Genomic DNA, 15,694 nt, shown 5'->3' on the forward strand with positions numbered 1-15,694 from the left:
CAGCTTCCGGCTGAGAGACAGATCCAGAAAGACTGAAGCTTAAATACCAGCCAGGAGGGGGAGAGAACAACCTCTTTCTTCTCCGCCCTGCCTCAGGGGCTGGGAAAGCAAGTTCCCCTTGGACATCAGACTCTGGGATTCCAACCAGACACCCGAGGGAAACGTCGCCAGTGGGTGGAACACTCAGCAAGAACAAGACTCTCAGAGACAGGACAGGTATCAAAGGCATCTTCAAGAGGCCAGGGCTGGGCTCACTCTTGACCCTGACTGAAGTCCAGACTTTGTCCTCAGGGCTGGACCCTGCAGACCAGCCTTGGGCCCATAAGGGCCTCAGGCCATCTGGGAGGTTCTGAGTTAGTTGGGCAAGGGGTTGGGCAATAGCAAATGTGGTAGGCGGTGCTCCAGGGGCGTCTCCCCAAGAACCTCATTGCTACTGTCCCATCACACTCGAACTGGGTACTGCTCTGAAGGGATTGCACATGAAGATACTGAATCAGCTGACCTTCCAACAGGGAGCTTTCCCTGGGCTACCTGGTGAACCCCTGTCACCCCTGACCCCTCAGCACAACAGGACGCAGGAGAGTTGTCAGAGACCCAATGGGAGAGACAGAGCAGGTGAGGCAGAGGGACCCGAGAGACGGAAGGGTGTGGACTCGCTCTGGCCAGGTGGGAGGGTGCACAGGAGCTCTCTGGCTGGAGCTCTGGCTTATGCGGCTGTGAGAGGGACGGCGTGTTTCAGGACTCTGTGATGTGAACTGTTACCCTGATCTCAACACAGCTAAGCGACTCGCTGAATGTCTACGCAGCCCCTGTGGCAAGTGCAACTTAAGCCAGCCATGCTGCCCTGCCCCGGAGAGCAGATCCCAGGGAACATCTAGATCCTGCGAGGAGCTCCCCGCCGAAAGGGCATTCACGACCCACCCAGGCCATCCCAGGCTCTTGGCACTTACTACCTGCCCCAGAAGTCCAGGTCCCTCACTCAGCACGCTCACCCTCTCTGGGGCCAGACTAGCCCTCAGCATTCACCTCTGCATAACCCCAAGGGCTCGCCAGCCCACCTGCTCCTCTGCTTTAGGGCATCTCCTTCACTAACACCCCACAGAAGAGTCTGAGTTCTGAGCCCAGCCTTGGGAGCGAAGGGTCGTAGTCTGTAACGGCCGTGTGTGAGCCCAGCTCTGAGCTGTCCTCTACTTCATCGTCCCAGGTCAGCCTCACCAGAATGGCATGAGATGGCTGTCATAGCTTCATATTAGAGATAGGAGAACAGAGGCTACCACAGTTAGGTGGCATGTCACTTAGTAGCTGGCCAAGCTGGGGTTTGAACTCAGCTCCATTTTACTCTAAGACATGTGCTTCCCCCTCCGTGCCATTCTTAGCCTTGGGTAAGAGTAGCCCTTCTCTGGGCCCCTTCATCGGGGAGCCACCTCTGACCCTGGGGTTTAACTAAGAAGACATGCCCACAGAATCTGGGCTCCCCCAGCCCAGGGCCAGGCATGGAGACCCCTGGGTTTCCTGAGACCTGGCCCCCAGCCTGCTTCCTGGGCCTGCATACTTTGGCTCCAAGTCCACTCTTCAGAGCGGGGTGGTGTCCCACGTGTGCTCAACCTCAGGTCTGAGCGGAGACCCGGGGGGGGCCAAGGTGTGGGGACAGCTCAGAGATAAGAACTGGGGTGTCCAAACACATGCTCCCAGGGTCCTCAGGGTGGAGGATGGCCCCTCAGGGTGGTCAGGCTGTTAACAAGGTCATGCTGAGCTACAAGAAGGTCAAGACTTCCCCACTGGAAGTGGGCCACTCAGGCGCTGCGGACTGGCAAGGTGGCAAGCTCAACAAAGGTCACGATAGGAAGCGAGAGTGTATTTCCCCTCACAATCTGCTAGCTTTCAAATGACTTTTTACAGAGTTTTTGCCATAGGGTGCACATGCTTACTGGAGAGAGAGAGGGAAAGTGAGAAATCACACACCCACACACCCCAGGGGTGGGGGGATGGCCACACCGCAATCCCTTCTCCATTCTCTTGGGATTTGGGGCACACATGCACCTAGGGTGATTCTGAAGCTGCTGGGTCTAGGACTCGAACTGCAGTTGGTCTGCGGGAGTCCAGCACACTACTATGCCACCTACTGGCCCGGCTTTCAAATATTTCACACAGGGGATATAAGATTCCACGAATTGTCCTGAGCCCACAAATGTACTCACTGCTCCTTTTACTCATTGACTGGTTGGGATTTGTTTTAGATTTTTGTCATATGGCGTGTATGCTCTCTGGAGAGACAGAGCGAGACAGAGAGGAAGGGAAAGTGAGAAATCATCCCTCTGGGGTGAGGGCCATGCCAAAATCCCTTCTCCTCCGTTCTCCTCTCCAGACTTTGGCATGAACGTGTGTTTGGCATGACTTTCATGCCAGATCCGGCACTCGAACTGCAGAGCTGGCTATGTGAGATTCAGCCACCTTAACCTCCATGCCACCTCCTGGCCCCTCGTAACTTTTTATAGTGAAAAGAGATCTCAGTCCCCATGTGTGTGAAGAAAGCAGGTTCTTCTCTGTCTGATTATTTGTTTAATTGCCAGAGTCTCCACCTAAGAGAGAGAGAGAGAGAGAGAGAGAGAGAAAGGAGAGAGAGGAAGCATCCCTCAGTGGGGCACAATCATGCCTCGATCCTCCTACTTCATTTTCTTTCATTTCTCCATCCTGTTGGGATTTGGGACACACTCACACGTGCCTGGTGTGTGTTTTGTTTGCTTGTTTGTTTGTTTGTTTGTTTAGAGGTTTATGCTATAGGGCGCGTGCGCTCGCCAGACAGACAGGGACAGAGAAACAGAAAGCGAGAAATCACCCCCCGGGAGGATGGCCACACTGCAATCCCTTCTCCTCCACTCTCCTCTCGGGATCTTGGGCACGCACATACACGCGCCTAGTGTGAGTTTTAAACCACCAGGTCCGGGACATGAACTGCAGTCGACTACGTGGGAGTCCAGCGACATAGCCATTACGCTAACTGCTGGTCCTGCCCAGTGTGTTTTTTTAAGCCATTGGGGCCAGGATTCAAATTGCTCTTAGCCATGTGGGATCTGGCTTCCTTGATAATGAGGCTACAGAACTGGCCTGACCAACAGTCTCAAAGAATAACCATCATGGCATGTACTACCTTTTCCTTTTTCTTTTCTTTCTTTCTTATGTTTTAGAGAGAGAGATTTTTGCTATAGGACACATGTAATTGCTGGAGAGACAGAAAATGAGAAATCACCCCTGGGTGAATGGCCATGCTACAATCCATTCTCTTCCATTCTCCTCTTGGGCTCTTGGACACACATGCACACATGCCCAGCATGAGGTTTAAGCCATTGGGTCCAGGACTTGAACCATGGACAACTACGTGGGAGTTATTAATGTAAGCAGGTCCCAGCATGTATTACCTTTTCATGATCAAGAAGCTCTTGTAAAATAACTTGTCTTTCATGACACAGTTCCAAGAAATCTTCGGAGTGCAGGCTCTCATGTAGGGCAGGGAAGAACGTCAGCTGGGTGCAGTCCACCGCCACCTCCTCTGGCTCGTTTTCAGCTTCCTTCGGTATCCGCTCACCTGCAGTGGTATAAAGGAACACATGGCCTGGCATGAGCCACACACGTCACGAGGGGTGGCACACACGTGCACCTGAGAAGATCTGCAAGGTTTAGGGAGGAGTGAGTGGCATGGGTCTCTTGGCATTCCTCTCCACTGCTTCTGAAAACGGATGCCAACTGACCCTGTGGTGTGGAGACCCACCTTCATGTGGGCTCATCCTGGAGGGCCAGCTATGCCCAGTCCTGGCTCCTCTGGCTCTCGAACAACTCTGTGACTGTGAGCAGCACGGCCAAGCTCGCCCTCACTAACTAGCAAAGCAGTTCTAGAGGCTCATCCAGGATCTGCTATTTCAGAATGTTATTCTTTTAGAAGAGTATCTCTCATCTTTTAAATTATACAAGTAATATCTTCTCACTGGGAAAGCCATGCATTGTGAGAAGGGAAACACGTGTCACTGATGGGCCCAGAGACGGTGCTAATAATAGCGCCTCCCCCTCAGCAAGTGAAACACGTGACGGCCGTTTGCATCTCGTCCTACCTGAGTGCAGACACTATTTCCTACTTCCTTTACAGATGAGAAAACAGAAAGGCTAATTACTTTGCTCAAGATCATATGGCTACCAGGAATTAGACAGATTCTGAACCGAGTCCCTCTGAGTCCAGAGCCTGGTCTCTTAGTCTAGAGGCCGTCTGGCTTCACCAAATCGGCATCTCGTCGCTTGCTCCTAATAGCTCCTTTGTGCAGATATGTACATGCATAAGTATGCCATTTTTTAAAGCTTATTTTATTTATGAGAGAGAATATATGCATGAGAGAAAGAGAGACAGAGACATAGAGAGAGAGAGAGACCCTTAATAGGGTCTTATCACACTGCAATCCCATTTCTCCAGCCCTTCAACTCATCGGCATGCACACCATGCAAACCTGATATGGCAACTAGGAACCCTAACCCATGGCCAGCCGTGTGGTCTCCAGCATCGCCGTGTAGGATTTTGCCACCTACACCACCGAGGCTGGGCCTGTGTGTAATTTTTGACATGATGAGAATACTGCGCTTACAGTTTTTCTTCTCCAACTTTTTTTCATTCAAGATTACATCATGATCAACTTCTCATCCCACTGAAAGTTCTTCGAACAACTGAAATGGCTGTGAAATATTCTGGCACGTGGATCTTTTCAATCAACTAAGCCACCTGCTAATCTGTAGAGCAGAGGGTACCTGAGCCCGCAGCACCACAAACACACTGTCCTACAGGGGTTTGCGTGTCCAGACTTATTTCTCACGGGTGTATTCCTGGGCAGGAACACTCAGAGCCAAGCTGAGCACACGTAACTGTGTGGATTTCTGGACCCTGCTCCTCCACCCACGTGTTCCAAGCATCCACTTGCCTGGAGGAGGCACACTGCTCACGACCGAAAGCCACGAGCCTACCACAGCCACGGTCCGAGCGCTCGCTTCCCACCACTGCACTCCTTGCAACCCCATCCCACACCCCAAGAGGTGGACTGCTGTTCCAATGTTAGCCTTGCAGGACTTGGGTGGACAGAAGAGAGGAAATGGCATTACAGTGTCACCCCAAGTCCTGTTCACAGCGGTCCTCTGTTCTCAGGGCACCCTGAGATCCTCCCTGGGCTTGCTTTGCTACAGACTGGCAAGGCGGCAAGCTCAAGGTAACGGTGCTACTCAGGAGGGGAATGAGAAGAGCTTGGTCCGCACTGAGAGGCTGACGCAGGCTGAGAGGGTGACCCCACCACAGCCTGAGGCCCAGTGGAACTCACAGAGCATGCTCCAGCCAGAAGGCAGCCTTCGGAGGAGGCACTCGGAATTTGACGAATTATTTATTTTTAACATATTTGACCTTCCTACATTTAACTGCATGCGTGATCGCTTCTACCTGATGAAAATGTGAGATGGGAAGTAAGAGTGTGCATGTGTGTGTGAACGTGGGTGTGAGTGTGTAGGTGAGTGTGTGAGTGAGAGTGTGTGTGAGTGTGTGAACGTGGGTGTGAGTGTGTAGGTGAGTGTGTGAGTGAGAGTGTGCATGTGTGTGTGAACGTGGGTGTGAGTGTGTAGGTGAGTGTGTGTGTGAGTGTGTGTTTGTGTGTTTATGTCTGGATTTGCTCATACCAAAATGACCTCGTAAAACAGACCTGGAATTTTTAGCAATTCAATCAACTTCTTCCTTGAGAATTACACAAATGAAAAATAAGCACTAACATCAACAGTGCTCCAGGTAGTCTCTTTAGATGTGGGAAATAGCAGTGGCTGTCGCATCTGTCACTGCCGTACGCAGAGAGCTGAGCGTATAAAGTACGAACAGCCTGTTTCGTCTGCTCTTATTCTAGCACATTCTGCTATTTTTCCTCCTTCGTGTTTTCAGTCATTCCCTGAACATGTACTTGGATGTTTAGAAACACTGTGAAGGTCTCCCTAGTCTAGCAAATTGATGAGACAGTTCCCTCCTCAAATTCTTAATGTTTCAACCTTAATACAAGCATCTCCTCACAGAGAGTGTCTAAGTCTGAATAGATTCTTCTTTATTCTGAAAGCAAGATATTAAAAAGCATTTTAGTGCAGCCTACTCTAACCTTATAACATTTCCTTTTTCTAAAATAATAATTTGATATCTTTAATAATATATGAAACAGGGGGCTGGCAGGTGGCTTGGTTGGGCTCCCACATGGCTGACTGCGGTTCAAGTCCCAGACTTGGTGGCTTGCTTTCTCACTCTCCCTCTCACTCTCTCTCTGGTCAAACAGAATAATAACAATAATAAATAAAATTAAATAAGTAATTATTATAGAAGTACATTTTCAGAAAATTAATATAGTAAATAGAACCAATCATTGGTTTCATTATTAAAGAAAAAATTCAATAAATGTATAAACTGATACCTCGGTTTTCAGCATTTGTTTGAGAAATATCACCGTTTCTGTCATAGTGCTCCTGAAATAAAACCAGTGAAAAGAGAAATTGAATCCTGGATACTACATGTGTTTCCCCTCCCCTTGGATAGACACACAAACACATGCACACACGCACACACACGTGATGCACACACACGCCCTTCAAATGACCCGAGACTCATTTGCAAGAGGAGAGAAGTGCCGAACCCTAGCAGACTGCAGTACCCTGTGAGCATTAATGTTCCCGAGTCAAGGGAGAAAACCCACAGTCTTCCATTAAGTAGGACTTACAGTAATTACCAATGAGGATGCCGAGAGGGGGTGAGACAGCATCCTGGAGGTCTGGGTGGGGGCCACCTTAGAGACCACGGGAGAGGGCTGGGGCTGGACATTCCCAGAGCCCAGAGGCCGAGCTTTGGCACCGGAATTTGACTTTGTCGTCAGCGCTGTGAGCAGGCCACTGCCTTTCCCTGTCTCCAATTTCTAAGGCATGTACTGAGGGAAACACTCATACCACCAGATGCTTATTGACGGTAACTTAAACACAAACATCTACTGAATGAACGAAATTAATTTTTCATTAGGTTTTATAAAGGATTTTTAGCATGGATGAAAGATGCCAGGATTGCAGACCAGAGACTCAATTCAGCATTTTAACTTGCGATGAAGCAGAAGAAAAGAAACACCCAGTGTGGGAAGGCTGCCTTTTAAAGGATTTTTGCATGACCATCCAAGGAAGATGTGCAAAGCTATCCACAGATATTTCTGCATGCACTCCCAAACGAGCCCACCGGCTTCCTGTCCACTAACGGGCAAAAATGACATCTAACAATGCAGTTCAGGCTTCGTTAGCGCACGCTCCCAGGGACGGCCCAGGTCCTGACGCTGAGGAGCCACTGCAACGCCAATACTGTTAGCACTCAGTGGGTCACAGGCTTGAGCTTGCAGAGACAGCTGAGTTTAAGAGCCTTTCATTGTAACGCTTGTTACAGGGTCTGCTTGTGTAGCAATGCCCGTCGCAGTGTGGGTTATCACTGCTCAACAACGAACACAGAGCTGTGCCGGCAGACGGAGGCCGTCATCTGGCCTCCACACACCGGGACCCGGTGACTCACGAGACTTCTCTGGATTGCAGAGTGGCTTGGGACTCGTGGTCTGCTGCCCTGTGCTCACTCACTTATCTGCTCATTCAGGCTGTGTTGGAGCAGACCTTCCATGTACCTGGGAGGAGGGCTGGTGGCTCCTTCCTCCTGCTAAATTCCATTAAGAATGAATTGTGGGACTCTCTGGCCTTTACCCATGAACATCCTCCCTCCTACCTGACGACAGCCACGTGTAATGGGAAGGCTAAGAAGCTGCCTCCTTACCCACGCCCTGCCTGGAGCTGTCACCGTCCGCTGCACCTCGCTCCTACCTTGCACTGTCCCGGACACAGGGCCTCTGGCAGAGTCAAGCGTCTGATGCGTTTCTTCATGCGAGCAGGCCCTTCTCTCCAGTCAAGCTCCCACTGGGCGCAGGGTGTGGCTCCTGCTGTCTGGCCCCACAAGCCCAGCTCCCCGAAAAGCTGCTCCTGGATCCTGGCCCAGGCTCTGGCTGCCTTGACATTGCCACAGCTCCGCCTCTGGGAAACAGGAAGACAGCATCACCCCGCAGCCAGTCTCCCAAACCCTCCTGGCCCCAAACCACTGGGGGTGAAGAGATCAGGTCCCCAAAATGATTTGAGACAGGTGTCCCCTCTACAAAGCCACAAGCACCCCCAGGATGTGAGGTGTACTCTCTGGAGCCAGGATTAGGCCAGGAGAAAGCCTTCAGCGGCGTGGACTGCTGGGTGCTGGGCAGGGAGAATAGGTCCTAGCATCCTGGCTAAGCATCAGCACAGGTTAGACAGCTGTCGTATAAGATGGACACAGAATTTGACCACAACCCCTACTGTTCAAAACCCACAGAGAATTATACCACAGCTCCCACCTCACCAGGACCGGACGTAGAATTCCATCCGCTGCCCTGTCAACTGTTGGTCATTCGAGCAAGTCATTCCCTGCTCTGGACCACAGAATTGCCAGCCATTAAATGAGAGAGGCTTAGCTTGGATGGTTTGAAATTCTAATATCACAATTCTAAAATTTTCAAGGATTCTAGAATGTTCACAGACGCTAAATCTTTTTATATTAATGAAAATCCCCCCCCCCCAATGTTTCTGAAACTCTCAGTATACATAGGCAGCTTTGTCGGAACATCTACCAGAAAACAACTCGGCCTTTTGTAAGAGCATGCTGACACCCTGTCCTGCTTTGGTAGGTCACATCGGACAGAGTCTCCCATTACCTCTCTTCGTACAGTGTAGACGGTAGAATCAAGTTTGCCTGCAGGGTGTGCTTTTGCAATTATTTGAATATTTGACAGAGTACCTTAAATTTTAATTTCCAACTTTTAGAAAATAGGAAGATGAGAGAACTCAAGACAAGAAATGTGGATACTCTATGACTGAAACTGATTGACTAAAGGATACAGAAACACAGTAATGGATGTAAATACCGGATATAGTGTGTGTGAAAGAGGAGGGTCTGAGGAAGGATATTTAGGAGAAAAACAGGGAGGCAAAGCATTTATGGGACAAAAAAATGTGGTATTATCTGTTGAAGGTATTTTCTAGTTTTATCAACTGGACTAGGGAGAAATGTTCACATGTTGAAATATTTACTTTGTAAGCTAAATAATGTGATTGAATGTATAAAAGGAAATGAAATTTTAAAAATGTAAGCAAAAAATCTATCTCAAATAAATAAATATAAATAAGAAAAATTTTAAAAAAGAAATGTGGATATAAAAACAAAACTGAAACTCATGATCTTGTGTTAGGCCCAGTCTCTCTAACTTCGGCTCTCCAGTGGCTCCGCGAGTACATACTTTCTACTACTTCCATGAAGACGCTGCAGAAAGACTTCCCCAGAGACCAACAGGCGACCACGCCGGGCGGTTGGACTGCACCAGCCGTCATTGTTAGCCTCTGAGCCAGGTTCCTTTGCTGGAGCCTTATCTCCTTTGCATTGCTTCAAAGACTGGTGGCCAATCAGCCTAGGCCCAGCAGATCGGGGCCGTTCTGCACGGGTACATCATTCTAGACCGTGTCAGGGGGACCCCATGAAAACACAACTGGGCTACAGTGCCTGGTGCATGGTCTTTGGAGTCCAGGGAACCTAGGTCACCATCACGTTTCTGCCACTCAGAGCATTTTCCTCTTCTTATTTTATTTTTAAAGATATTTTTGCTATGGGGCACATGCACTCACCGAAGAAACAGAGAAATAGAGACAGGAAGAGAGAACTCACACCCCAGAGGGGAAGGCCACACCGCAATCCCTTCTCATCCATTCTCCTGGGATCGCGGGCGCACACATACACATGCCTGGCGTGAGTTTGAAGCCACCAGGTCCGGGACTCGAACCACGGTTGACTACACGGGAGTCCAGCGACATAATCATTATATCACCCTCTGGTCCCTCGAGCATTCATTCTGCAGGAGCTTCCGCCTCCTCCTCGGTGAGATTCATTATTTGTATCCCATAACTATGACATGGAAGGCTTCAGGGAGACATTTCCAAGAGTGGGCTATGTAGCCCCACCCGACTTAAGTCACCGGTGTTACTATTATAAATAAGCTAATCCAATTTTCAAATTAGATTATTTTGTTTCTCTATAGTTCTTAAATTCATATCCAAAACAGTTACAGCATTTTATGGAGTACTCCAGTTAGTTAATAAGAAACTCCAGAAAAATAATGATTGAAGTTTTTCAGGGAAATCTGGTCGCATAAAATAAGCACGTGTTTGAGGGAGTATTTCTGTTTCCTGCAGCGGTCCCTGTGTTTGTAGCAATGTATTGTATTTCATGGAGGACGAACAGCCCCTGGCTGGTGGGTTTTCCAACCTGGGCTTCCAGTTCTCCATTATGAGCACTCTTGCCATCGGAAGGCTTCCCTGGAGGCAGTGACTGTCTTCCACCAGGGCACACTGAGGTCTGAAATGTCTGCCACCAGATAGCCCGCAGCAGTGGGAGCCCTCTGAGAGAGGCTAGCCCATGGTAGGGAGCTCCATGTGGCCTCAGGACGAGAGCAGAAGCGCCAAGTTACCGCACCTGCAAAGGCGCTGAGGTGCCACGTGCCAGCACTGCCATGAGGTTCTCTTCCGGTTCAAGCTACGAGTAGGGCAAATATTACACCCTGAGACTCAGCAGCTCCATTATGAAGGGGGCAGCTGTGATTAGGGACTGAACAGCCACCCTTCCATTCTCCTGTGGACAGAGCCCTTTCTGCTGCGTTGGAGGGGCTGACTAGAGCCCTGGCTTCGGGAATGAACACTTTACCCAGCAGAATGGTACAGGGCGTGCTGGTGAGTCCATGCCCCAGGGCTGGGAATGGGGCTCTGTCTGCTCCTCTGGAGTCGTGCACATTCAGGGCCACCACCCCAGTCCCCAGAGCAGCTTGGCATGGACCAGAAGAGCCCTGTGGTCAGATACATCCCTGTGAGCATGAAGCAGAGCAAGGAGACCGACCCTCTGTGCACAGCGAGAATGGTTGCATCCTCTGCAGGACCCCATCTTGTCTCAGGATGTGTGAAGGAGCAGAGCTAGGATACCTGGAGCTAGCTCTGCTCAAAGCCTGCCCTTCCCTGCAGTTTTCTCTAAGAGGAAGCATTTTATTTGTTGCCTAACCAGTTTGACTGGAGTTTTTGATGCTGGCATCTGGAAAGAGATTGAAAAAGAATTGGGAATGTGCCCCCACTACCTCTCCCAGTAAAGACGGTCATTTTTAATGGTATAAGCATGATGAGGCATTTGTGTAAATGATGATGAAGACTCAATAGGAGACTAGGAAGGTCTAGGCGTGTAACAGAGAGAGCCGAGTCGCAGAGAAGAGGAATGAGGGAACGTAACTTGGACAAAGCAGGGGGATCCAAGCAAGGCTGGAGTGTGTCTGCCAGCACTTCCAGAGTGAGGAGTGATGCAATGCACGAGTACAAGAATCGCAGCTTTGCTATTGACCCGAGATGGGAAATACTGATGCTTGGGCCAACCTCCGGGACGCCAGGCACTGTCCTTGCCATGCTGTGGGCCCCTGCCATCTCCTGGGCCCACTCGGCTGTGGGTAAAGTGCCAAGTCAGAGAAGCCTGAGTCTCCTCATTGGCACCCTCGCGGGAGGGCGTCCTGGGCGCAGCTGGGCACAGCTGTGTTGAAAACCAGCAGGTTTCATAAGCTTGAATTCTGTCCAGAGTTTGGACTTGACTTCTGCACGTGGAGTGGGACCTGCATTAGGAAAGTGCACTGTCCCTGAACAAAGGGAGGTGAAGTTCTGAAGGGCGTGCTGTATCGGGAACGCTAAACTCAGACACGCAGAAGTGAGAGTTCAGGAACGATGGAGAAAACAGCCAGCTTGATGGTGGGGGCAAGTCGGGGCTGAACGCTGTCTTCCAGAATTTAGATGGAAAGATCCGACCACAGATTAAGTACATGAGCCTGAACTGCTGAAACAGAATTTTATGGCTTTTGACTAAAACGTTACTGACCTCCTATGCTCTGTTTTCCAGAGTTAAGGATTTCCGTCTTCTCTTGAGCTGTGGACAATCCATACACCTACTATTCGCACAGAATCCTAACCTATTTCCTGGCTTCAAGTCTTAACATTTCTTAACATTCTCTTGACATTTTAAAATTTTGATTTATTAAAGCTAAAACTTCCTTTCTTGAAATTAAAAGATATATTAAAAATACTTATTTAATGACCATAGTAAGCAATATGGCCTCAGCTAGGAGCTACTTTATAGTATATTCATTCTACTCACAGAGTCTCATGCCTAAAGTCAGACATGTGTTCACAGATATGTACATACCAGCCGAATTTGCTATTGAAAGTAGTTAGATCAATTAAGATATTTTGTGAATCAATAAAATGTGGTGGTGGGGAGGGAAGGAATGGGCTGCAACTGCAGATACCAGAGATGGGGTGGGAGGAGGGTGGGAAATGGCAGAGGGTAAGAAATAGGAGGAAATATGAAACAAGAAATGGAAAATGGGAAATCGCACTTTGTATGCTGTGATGTTCAGTGAATAAATGTAAAATAAATAATTAAAAAAAAAAAGTGGGGTGAAAGTTCCAGGGCCAGCCATCTCCCACAGAGGATGATTCCACCTGCACTCTTCTAAACATCAAAACAATCTATCTTAAATATTTCAGCACTTGGAAAGGACCCCTGTGACTTGGCCTCAGATGCTGACTTTCTTGAAAATGCCTCAGTCAACAGTAAAACCACACAAGTTTCCCAAATACTCTCTGAGTACCCATCAGCCCCACTGTATGTGAGCCAGGCCGACGTTCCGGGAGGCTGACTCCTCCCAGGCCTCTGCTGAGGTCCCGTGCCTCGCAGATGTTAGCAGAAATTCACGAAGTCCCACACCGCATCTCTCTCCTAGCCACAGCCAGATTTTTCAGGTTCTTCCAATCATGAGAACGGAAATGGTCACTCTCTTGACTAGGTGCTGATTCGAAAGTTTAAATAAACAACATTGTCTGGGGAACCAGCAGTTAGCATAATGGCTATGTCGCTGGACTCCCACATAGTTGACCGTGGTTCGCGTCCCGGACCCGGTGGTTTAAAACTCACGCCGGGCGCATGTGCGTGCGTGCCCAAGATCCCGAGAGGAGAAGGGATTGTGGCGTGACCATCCCCCCAGGGGGTGATTTCTCACTTTCTGTCTCTATGTCTCTCTCTGTCTGTCTGGTGAGTGCACACGCCCTATAGCAAAAAAACCTCTTAAAAAAAAACATTGTCTGCCCCAGAAAGGTTACAAGTGTGATGAGGATGTCAACTTACAATTCACACCTGCAGAGGCCTCTGATCTCCCCTAAATAATATTCCTAGTCACCCCATACCTGTTGTCTCTCTCTAGTGCCCAGCACAACGACAGTTATCTTACTTTGAAGTTATTTCATGGTGTCGCTCCTTCACAGTGAAGTCTCTGACAGCGAGATCTACAACTGCCTGTTCACAGCTGCGTTTCTGTCTCCTAGCAGGGCTGGCGTGCTCAGTACCTGCTTACCGAGGGACGAATGAGCAGAGGGGAGGGACACAGAGTCTGCCTCCTCGGCTGTGGACAAGGTGGGTCCCAAGTCCATTTCACAGGCCACGCAAGTAGGACTGAATCATTGGTGACCTGTTTTGGGGCTTAGGCTTTCTAGAATTTAGACAAAAGACTCTTCTGGTTCTTAAGTCCAAGTGCAAAGTTGATTCCAGTCTCCTCTGTAGAGACAAAGAGTTGGCTCCTTACCTGCACGTAATCTTTGTATAAACACGCATACAGCTCCTGCCCTCTTCTTCTGTAGTTCTCTATACAGGGCACAAAGTCCTAGAGCACAGAGGAAAAAGCCACAGCTCAGTGAGAGTTGTCATTTTGGAGAAGAGCTTCTCTGTTCTGACAAAGGCCAGGGGAAGTAAGGGTTACAGGATCTGTTGGTCCAATCCATCACAATCACACGAATAAAGACTTCGCCTGTGCTCGTCCTTCCCGCACGTGCACAGCCTGCTTCCAGCAGGCTCAGTTTGGAGAAACTAGCAGGAGGAGGTTTTGGGTTTTTTAAATTTTTAAAATATTTGTTTGCTTGTTTATAAGTATTCTTCAGGGCACATGTGCCACGAGAGAGAGGGAGTCCAGCCCTTCGCCACCATGCCACTTGCTGATTCCAGGAAGGAAGGTTTAAAGACGAAATTTTGGAAGGCCTGTACCACAGGGATCAAGAAAGGCTGGAAATAGATCCAGCCCTACAAGGCTGAAACCCGCCTCCAATTATCTTGATCTCAAACTGCATTACAGCGATATGCCCCTGCTCCAAAGATCCCTGGAGGCAAGATCGCATCATCTGCCTCTAATCTAGATTTTTTTTTCCTTTTTAGAGATTTTTGCTATAGGGTGCATGCACTTGCTAGACAGACAGACAGACAGAAAGAGAGAAATTACCCTCTGGGTGGATGCCACGCTGCAACCCCTTCTCCTCCATTCTCCTCTTGGGACTTTGGGCATGCACACATATGGGCCCAGTGTGAGTTTCAAGCCACTAGGTTCAAGACTCAAACTGTGGCTGACCACGTGGGATTCCAGCACCTTAACCACTATGCCACATGCTGGGCCCTCTAATCCAGAATTATTATACAAAGTGTTTTGCAAGCAATCAGAAATTACTGGTTGTGCACATACAAAAGACCAATAGATAAAACAGACAGTAAAAACATACCATACCCACATGTATTTAGCTACTGGAATTATCAGACATGGGTCTATGCAAGTAATTTGGTTCAAAAAATGCAGTATGGAAATATTTGAAAGAGGTATAATCTGTGAAAAATAGTACAGTAAAAAATTTAAATCTGTAAAATAATTAAAATTAAAAACTCTATAAGAGTTTAATAAAATGGGCACAATAAGCAACAAATGATTGAGCTTGAAGAATATCCCTGTGAAAATACGAGATGAACTATGACAAGGTGTGGCTGCTGTGGTGCAGCGGTAACACCGCGCTCTGCAAGGCTGGATGGAAGCCACATGGCCGTGGCCAACGGCAGGTTCAGATGTGAGTCAGTCTGCAAACACGCCCGCTGCACACGTGGGTGCCCATGACCTTGAGGAACTGGACAACTGAGGAAAGGGAATTATAGCATAAGAAGACTCTGTAAAGTGTCCTTCTCTCATGCACGCATATGTGCAAATGTGTGATCTCTGTTATTTAAAAAAAGAAAAAAGTGAGATCAAAACATGAAAAATGTTTTAAAAAAATAGAAAAATAGTGTGGAATAAAGGTCTTGCATATCTAGTACTAAAGTCTCAGAAGAAGAATGAAAGAAGGAGGTTAGAGGTTAATACATGAAAAGTTGACAAACAGAATTTTTCCAAATGAACAAAAGGCATCAAGGTGCAGACTTGAGAAATCCTACAAACCCAAAGCAAGAAAAATACAAAATTCATAAAAGTGTAAGTTCTACAGGGGAAACACTTAATAAGGCAGCTTCAAAATATATAACGTGTGGGGATCAACAGTTAGCATAATGGCTATGTTGCTGGACTCCCACATAGTCGACCGTGGTTCAAGTCCCGGACCCAGTGGCTTAAAACTCACGCCGGGCGCGTGTGCATGTGTGCCCCCAAGATCCCGAGAGGAGAATGGAGGAGAAGGGATT

The 15,694-nt window shown here is 48.5% G+C and overlaps 1 protein-coding gene across 1 annotated transcript in view; it reads right to left on the minus strand.

Moving 5' to 3' along the window:
- WDFY4 (WDFY family member 4) overlaps positions 1-15,694 on the minus strand; it is a 275,436-nt gene that overhangs the window by 98,780 nt on the left and 160,962 nt on the right. Inside the window, exons 41-44 of the mRNA XM_027771521.1 lie at positions 13,794-13,871; positions 7,888-8,094; positions 6,462-6,513; positions 3,417-3,583 (exon numbers count right to left, since the gene is read on the minus strand). Of these exons, the coding sequence (XP_027627322.1) occupies positions 3,417-3,583; positions 6,462-6,513; positions 7,888-8,094; positions 13,794-13,871 (504 nt within the window). The remainder of the gene's footprint in view (positions 1-3,416; positions 3,584-6,461; positions 6,514-7,887; positions 8,095-13,793; positions 13,872-15,694) is intronic.

The sequence above is a fragment of the Tupaia chinensis genome, unplaced genomic scaffold (genome assembly GCF_000334495.1).
Source record: "Tupaia chinensis unplaced genomic scaffold, TupChi_1.0 Scaffold000221_1, whole genome shotgun sequence".
Taxonomy (NCBI): Eukaryota; Metazoa; Chordata; class Mammalia; order Scandentia; family Tupaiidae; genus Tupaia; species Tupaia belangeri.